At 49.6% G+C, this 8381-nt stretch overlaps 1 protein-coding gene across 1 annotated transcript in view; it reads left to right on the top strand.

Moving 5' to 3' along the window:
• The window catches only part of LOC107307351 (histone-lysine N-methyltransferase 2B-like), a 28439-nt gene that overhangs the window by 12563 nt on the left and 7495 nt on the right, over nucleotides 1–8381 (top strand). The window contains exon 2 of the mRNA XM_015850849.1: nucleotides 2396–2554. Within this exon, the coding sequence (XP_015706335.1) occupies nucleotides 2396–2554 (159 nt within the window). The remainder of the gene's footprint in view (nucleotides 1–2395; nucleotides 2555–8381) is intronic.

The following is an 8381-nucleotide window of genomic DNA, read 5'->3' as shown; positions in this document are numbered from 1 at the left end:
CCCATAGAGACCCATAGACCCCATAGAGACCCATAGACCCCATATATCCCCCCTATTGTTATTGCAGCGCTGTGAGCTGTGCCGCCGTCTCGGTGCCACCATTGGGTGCTGCCTGTCGGCAGAGAGACCCCATAGAGACCCATAGGGACCCCATAGAGACCCATAAAGACCCATAGAGACCCATAAAGACCCATAGAGACCCATAGGGACCCATAGAGATACATAGGGACCTCATAAAGACACATAGAGACCCCATAGAGACCCATAGGGACCCCATAGAGACACATAGGGACCCATAAAGACCCATAGACCCCATAGAGGCCACATAGAGACCCATAGGGACCCCATAGAGACCCCATAGAGACCCATAGACTCCATAGAGACCCATAGTGACCCCATAGGGACCCCATAGAGACCCCATAGAGACCCATAGACTCCATAGAGACCCATAGTGACCCCATAGGGACCCCATAAAGACCCATAGAGACCCATAGACCCCATAGACCCCATATATCCCCCCTATCCCCATTGCAGCGCTGTGAGCTGTGCCGCCGTCCCGGTGCCACGGTCGGCTGCTGCCTGTCGGCAGAGAGACCCCATAGAGACCCATAGACCCCATAAAGACCCATAGACCCCATAGAGACCCATAGAGACCCCATAGAGACCCATAGAGACCCCATAGAGACCCATAGACCCCATAGAGACCCATAGGGACACCATAGAGACCCATAGTCCCCATAAAGACCCATAGAGACCCCATAGAGACCCATAGAGACCCATAGACCCCATAGAGACCCATAGACCCCCTATCCGTGCCCCATTGCAGCGCTGTGAGCTGTGCCACCGTCCCGGCAGAGAGACCCCATAGAGACCCATAGGGACCCCATAGAGTCCCATAGAGACCCCATAGACCCCATAGAGATACATAGGGACCTCATAAAGACACATAGAGACCCCATAGAGACCCATAGGGACCTCATAAAGACACATAGGGACCCCATAGAGACCCATAGACCCCATAGAGACCCATAGATATGCATAGAGACCCCATAGAGACCCCATGGACCCCATAGATCCCATAGAGACCCATAGAGACCCCATAGAGACCCCATAGACCCCATAGAGACCCATAGAGACCCCATAGAGACCCATAGAGACCCCATAGAGACCCATAGGGACCTCATAAAGACCCATAGGGACCCCATAAAGACTCATAAAGACCCCATAGAGACCCATAGAGACACATAGGGACCCCATAGAGACCCATAAAGACCCATAGAGACTCATAGACCCCATAGAGACTCATAGACCCCATAGAGACCCATAGACCCCATAGAGACCCATAGGGACCCATAGAGACCCCATAGAGACCCATAGACCCCATAGAGACCCATAGGGACCCCATAGAGACCCATAGACCCCATAGACACCCATAAGAACCCCATAATGACTCATAAAGACCGTGTTGAGACCCATAGAGACCCATAAAGACCTCATAGACCCCATAGACCCCATAGAGACCCATAGACCCCATAGAGACCCCATAGAGACCTATAGACCCCATAGAGACCCATAGACCCCATACAGACCCATAGACCTCATAGACCTCCTAAAGACCCCATAGAGACCCATAGGGACCCCATAGAGACCCATTGGGACCCCATAGACCCCATAGAGACTCATAGACCCCATAGAGACCCATAGAGACCCCATAGAGACTCCATAGAGACCCATAGACCCCATAGAGACCCCATAAGGACTCATAAAGACCCCATAGAGACCCATAGGGACCCCGTAGAGACCCATAAAGACCCATAGAGACCCATAGACCCCATAGAGACCCCATAGAGACCCCATAGAGACCCATAGACCCCATAGGACCCCATAAAGACCCATAGTGACCTCATAAAGACCCATAGAGACACATAGGGACCCCATAGACCCCATAGAGACCCCATAAAAACCCATAGTGACCTCATAAAGACACATAGAGACCCCATAGAGACCCATAGGGACCCATAGGGACATATAGGGACCCCATAGACCCCATAGAGACCCATAGACCCCATAGAGACACATAGGGACCCATAGACCCCATAGACCCCATAGACCCCATAGAGACCCATAGAGACTCATAGACCCCATAGAGACCCATAGGGACCCCATAGAGACCCCATAGACCCCATAGAGACTCATAGACCCCATAAAGACCCATAGAGACCCCATAGAGACCCCATAGACTCCATAGAGACCCATAGAGACCCCATAGTGACCCATAGAGACCCATAGGGACCCATAGGGACCCATAGAGACCCATAGACCCCATAGAGACCCCATAGAGACCCCATAGACCCCATATACCCCATATATCCCCCCTATCTGTGCCCCATTGCAGCGCTGTGAGCTGTGCCGCCGTCCCGGTGCCACGGTCGGCTGCTGCCTGTCGTCCTGTGTGGCCAATTATCACTTTATGTGCGCGAGGAGACGACACGCGGCGTTTCAGAGCGACAAGAAGGTGTTCTGCCAGAGACACATACAGCTACTGGATGGGACTGTGAGTGTATGGGGTATATGGGGTTATATGGGATATATGGGGTTATATGGGGTTATATGGGGGGATATGGGGTTATATGGGATATAGGGGGGGATATGGGGTTATATGGGATTATATGGGGTTATATGGGGTTATATGGGGTGTTCTGCCAGAGACACATACAGCTGCTGGATGGGACTGTGAGTGTATATGGGGTATATGGGGTTATATGGGGGGATATGGGGTTATATGGGGGGATATGGGGTTATATGGGATATAGGGGGGGATATGGGGTGTTATATGGGGTTATATGCGGTTATGTGGGGTTATATGGGGTCATATGGGGGTTATATGGGGGTATATGGGGTCATATGGGGTGTTCTGCCAACGGCACATACAGCTACTGGATGGCACTGTGAGTGTATGGGGTTATATGGGGTTATATGGGGGTATATGGGTTAAATATGGGGGTATTATGGGGTTATTATGGGGGTTATATGGGGTTATCAGGGGTTATATGGGTTATATGGGTTATATGGGGTTATATGGGATATATGGGTTATATGGGGGGTATATGGGGTCATATGGGGTCATATGGGGTTATATGGGGGCATATGGGGGGTATTGGTGGGGATATGTGGGGTTATATTAGGGGTATAGTGGGTTATATGGGGGGTATATGGGGTTATATGGGGTTATATGGGGTGTTATATGGGGGATATGGGGTTATATGGGGGTATATGGGGTTATTATGGGGTTTATGGGATCATATGGGGTGTTCGTGCCAGAGACACAACAAGCGCTGCTGGATGGGACTGTGAGTATAGGGGATATAGGGGTTATGGGGGGTATATGGGGTTTATGGGGGTTTATATGGGCGTTATATGGGGGGTGTATGGGTTATATGGGGTTATATGGGGGGTGTATGGGGTTAATATGGGGTTTTATATGGGGGTGGTATGGGGTTATATGGGGGGTATACTGGGGTTATTATGGGGTTTGTATGGGGTTATAATGGGGTTATATGGGTTATATGGGTTTATGGGGGGTATATGGGGTTATATGGGGTTTATGGGTTATATGGGGGGTATATGGGGTTATATCGGTGTTTATATGGGGTCATATGGGGTTTATATGGTGGGTATATGAGGTTCATATGGGATTATATGGGGGGTATATGGGTTATATGGGGGGTATATGGGTTATATGGGGTTATATGGGGGGTATATGGGGTTACATGGGGGTATATGGTGATATAGGGGGGGATATGGAGTGTTATATGGGGTTATATGGGGTTCTATGAGGGTTATAAGGGAGTTTAAGTGGGGGGTTACAATGGGGTTTAATATGGGCGTTATATGGGGGGTATATGGGGTTTATGGGGGGTATATGGCGGGCTATATGGCGGTTATATGGGGATATGGGGGTTAATGCGGGTATATGGGTTATATGGCGGGTTTATATGGGGGTTATATGGGGGGTATCATGGGGGTTACATGGGGTGTATAATGGTGATATAGGGGGGGATATGGAGTGCTTATATGGTTTATGGGGTTTCTATGGGGTTTATAAGGGTTTATATGGGGGGTACACTGGGGTTATATGGGGTTATATTGGGGGGTATTGGGGTATATGGGGGGTATATGGGTTTTATTGGGTTATAATGGTTATATGGGGGGTATATGGGTTATATGGGGTTTATGGGGGTACATGGGGTTATATGGGGTTATATGGGGGTAATAGGGGTTATATGGGGTTATATGGGGGGTATATGGGTTATATGGGGTATTATGGGGGGTATATGGGTTATATGGGGTTATATGGGTATATGGGTTATATGGGGCGGTTTTATGGGGGTACTATGGGGTTAAATAGGGGGTTATATGGGGTATATGGGGTTATATGGGATATAGGGGGGCTATATGGGGCATATGGGGTGTTCGGCACGGCACATAAGCTACTGGATGGGACTGTGAGTGTTATATGGGTTATATGGGGTTATATGGGGTTATATGGGGTTATATAGGGGGTATATGGGTTATATGGGGTATATGGGGTTATATGGGGTTACTATGGGGGGTATAGTGGGGGTTATATGGGGCATATGGGGCTTATATGGGGTTATATGGGTTATATGGGTTATATGGGGTTTATATGGGGTTAATGTGTTATTACTGGGTTCGGTATGGGGTTATATGGGGTGTCTGGCCAGAGACACATACAGCTGCTTGGATGGGAACTGTGAGTGATGGGGGTATATTGGGGTCTATATTGGGATATAGGGGGTTTTGATATGGGATCATATGGGGGGGATATGGGTTGGAGGCTCTGGTTTCTCGGTTGCTATGTGTCCCTATGTGTCCCTATGTGTTTCTATGTGTCCCTATGTGTCCCTATTGGGGTCTCTATGGGTCTCCAATGTCTCTCTATGGGTCTCGTATGGGTCTCAATGTCTTCCCTATGGGGTTCTATGGGTCTTTTCAATGTCTCCCTATGGGGTCTCTATGGGTCTCTATGGGTCCCTATGGGTCCCTATGTGTCCCTATATGTCTCTCTATGGGGTCTCTATGGGTCTCAATGTCTCTCTATGGGGTCTCTATGGGTCTCAATGTCTCCCTAATGGGGTCTCTTATGGGTCTCACGGATGTCTCCCTATGGGTCTCCTATGGGTCCTGATGTCTCTCTATGGGGTTCTCTATGGGTCTCCAATGTCTCCTATGGGGGTCCTATGGTCTCAATGTCTCTCTATGGGGTCTCTATGGGTCTCAAATGTTCCATTATGGGGTCTCTATGGGTCTCAATGTCTCTCTATGGGGTCTCTAATGGGTCTCAGTGCTCTCTCTATGGGGTCTCTATGGGTCTCATGTCCTCCCTATGGGGTCTTATGGGTCTCAATGTCTCTCTATGGGGTCTCTATGGTCTCAATCGTCTCTCTATTGGGGGTCTCTATGGTCTCAATCGTCTCTCTATGGGGTCTCTATGGGTCTCATGTCTCTCTATGGGGTCTCTCTAGGGTCTCAATGTCTCCCTATGGGGTCTCTATGTGTCCCTATATGTCACACTATGGGTTTATGTGTCCCTATGGGTTCTATGGGTTCTAATGGCTCCCTATGGTTCCCTATGGGTCCCAATGGGTCTCTATGTGGTCCCTATGGGTCCCTAATGGGTCTCTAATGGGGTCCCTATGGTCCCTATGTGTCCCTCTGGTCTTCTATGTGTCCCTATGGGGTCCCTATGTGTCCGTGTGTCTGTATTGGTCTCTATGGGTCCCTAATGGGTCCTGTGGGTCTCTCATGGGTCCTGCTACAATGTCCCTATGGGTCCCTAGTGTTCATGCGGTCTCTATGGGTCTCAATGTCTCTCTATGGGGTCTCTATGGTCCTCAATTGTCTTCTCTATGGGGTCTCTATGGGTCTCAATGTTCCCTATGGGGTCTCTATGGGTCCAAATGTCTCTCTATGGGTCTCTATGGGTTCAGTGTCTCCTATGGGGTCTCCTGTGGGTCTCAATGTCTCTCTGTGGGTCTCTATGGGTCTCACGTGTCTCCCTATGGGGTCTTATGGGTCTCTATGTGTCCCTATGGGTCTTATGTGTCCCTATGTGGTACTATGTGTCTCTATGTGTCCCTATGGGTCCCTATGGGTCTCTATGGTCTCTATGTGTCCCTATGTTCCCTTTGTGTCCTATGGGTCCTATTGTCCATATGTGGTCTCTATGGGTCTCTACTGGGTCCCTATGGGTCCCCTGTGGGTCTCTATGTGTCTCTATGGGTCCCTATGGGTCCCTGTGCTGTCCCTATGGGTCCCTAATGGTCTGCTATGGTCCTCTATGGGTTTCTATTGGTCTCTATGTGTCCCTATGGGTCCTCTATCGGGTCTCTATTGGGTCCCTATGGTCCCTGTGGGTCCTCTATGTGTCTCTATGGGTCCCTATGCGTCCCTATGGGTCCCTGTGGTCCTTGTGTCTCTAACGTGTCCCTATGGGTCCATATGCGTCCTAATGGTCCCTGTCGGGCTGTCTCTATGTGTCGTCTAGTGTCCTATGGGTCCCCTATGTGTTTCTATGGGTCCCTATGGGTCTCTATGGTCCCTATGGGTCCCTATGTGTCCCATATCGTCTCCCTATGGGTCTCTAAGGGTTAATGTCTCTCTATGGCGTCTCCTATGGTCTCATGTCTCCCTATGGGGTCTCTATCGGGTCTCAGTGTCTCTCTATGGGGTCTCTATGGGTCTCAATGTCTCCCTATGGGGTCCCTAATGGGTCTCAGTGTCCCCTAATGGGGTACTATCTATCGGTTCAATGTCTCTCTCTTATGGGTCTCTATGGGTCCCTCTGTCCTCTCTATGGGGTCTCTTATGGTCTCAATGTCTCTCTATGGGGTTCTATGGGTCTCAATGTCTCCCCTATGGGGTCTCCTATTGGGTCTCAATGTCTCTCTGATGGGTCCTCTATGGTCTCAGTGTCTCTCTATGGGGTCTCTAAATGGGTCTCAATGTCTCCCTATGGGGTCTCTATGGTCAATGTTCTCTTCTATGGGTTTCCTCTCATGGGTCTCATGTCTCCCTATGGGGGTCTCTAGGGTCTCAGTGCTCCCTATGGGGTCTCTATGGGTCTCATGTCTCCTATGGGGTCTCTATGGGTTCCATGTCTCTCTATGGGTCTCTATGGGTCTCATGTTCGCTATGGGGTCTCTATGGGTCTCAGTGTCTCCCTATGGGTCCTCTATGTGTCCCTATGTATCCCTATGTGTCCTATGGGTCCTGTGGGTCTCTATGGGTCCCCTATTTTTCTCTATGGGTCTCTATGGGCCTATGGTCCCTGGTGGGTCTCTATTGGTCTCTATGGGTCCCTATGGGTCCCTGTGGTCCCTAATGGGTCCTATGGGTTCTATGGGTCTTATGGTTTCTTGGTCTCTAATGGGTTCTATTGGGTCCTATGGGTCCCTATGGTCCTATGTGTCCTATTGTCTCTATGTGTCCCTATGCGCGTCCCTATGGGTCTTTTGGGTCTCTATGGCTCCTATGGTTCCCTATGGGTCCTATGTGTCCTTATGTGTCACCCTATGGGGTCTCTATGTGTCCCTATATCACCCTATGGGGTCTCTATGTGTCCCTATATCTCCCTATGGGGTCTCTATGTGTCCCTATATGTCACACTGTGGGGTCTCTATGTGTCCTATATCCTCCTATGGGGTCTTATGTGTCCCTCATATGTACCCTATGGGGTCTCTAATGTGTCCTATATCTTCCTAATGGGGTCTCTATGTGTCCCTATTGTCCACTGTGGGGGTCCTCTATGTGTCCCTATATCACCTATGGGGTCTCTAACTGTGTCCCCTATATCTCCCTATGGGGTCTCTATGTTGTCCCTATATATCACACCCTACGGTGTCTCTATGTGTCTTAATTACCCTAATGGGGTGCCTCTATGTGTCCCTATATCACCTAATGGGTCTGCTATGTGTCCCTATATCTCCATCATGGGTCCTATATGTGTCCTAAAATCTCCCTATGGGGTCTCTATGTGTCCCTATACTTGTATCACTGTGGGGTCTCTATGTGTCCCCCTATATCACCCCTATGGGGTTCTCTATGGGTCTCAATGTGTCTCTATGGGTCTCAATGTCTCTCAATGTTGTCTCTATGGGTCTCAATGTCTCTCAATGTGTCTCTATGGGTCTCAATGTCTCTCTATGGGGTCTCTATGGGTCTCAATGTCTCTCTATGGGGTCTCTATGGGTCTCAATGTCTCCCTATGGGGTCTCCTATTACCAGTCCTGGTCTGAAGGTTCCGGTTTTCTCAGGTTCTTCGCCGCGCTGTTTGTGGATTTTGCGGATGAATTTCAAGA

The sequence above is a fragment of the Coturnix japonica genome, unplaced genomic scaffold (assembly GCF_001577835.2).
Source record: "Coturnix japonica isolate 7356 unplaced genomic scaffold, Coturnix japonica 2.1 chrUnrandom555, whole genome shotgun sequence".
Taxonomy (NCBI): Eukaryota; Metazoa; Chordata; class Aves; order Galliformes; family Phasianidae; genus Coturnix; species Coturnix japonica.
This window is presented reverse-complemented; position numbering and strand designations above follow the sequence as displayed.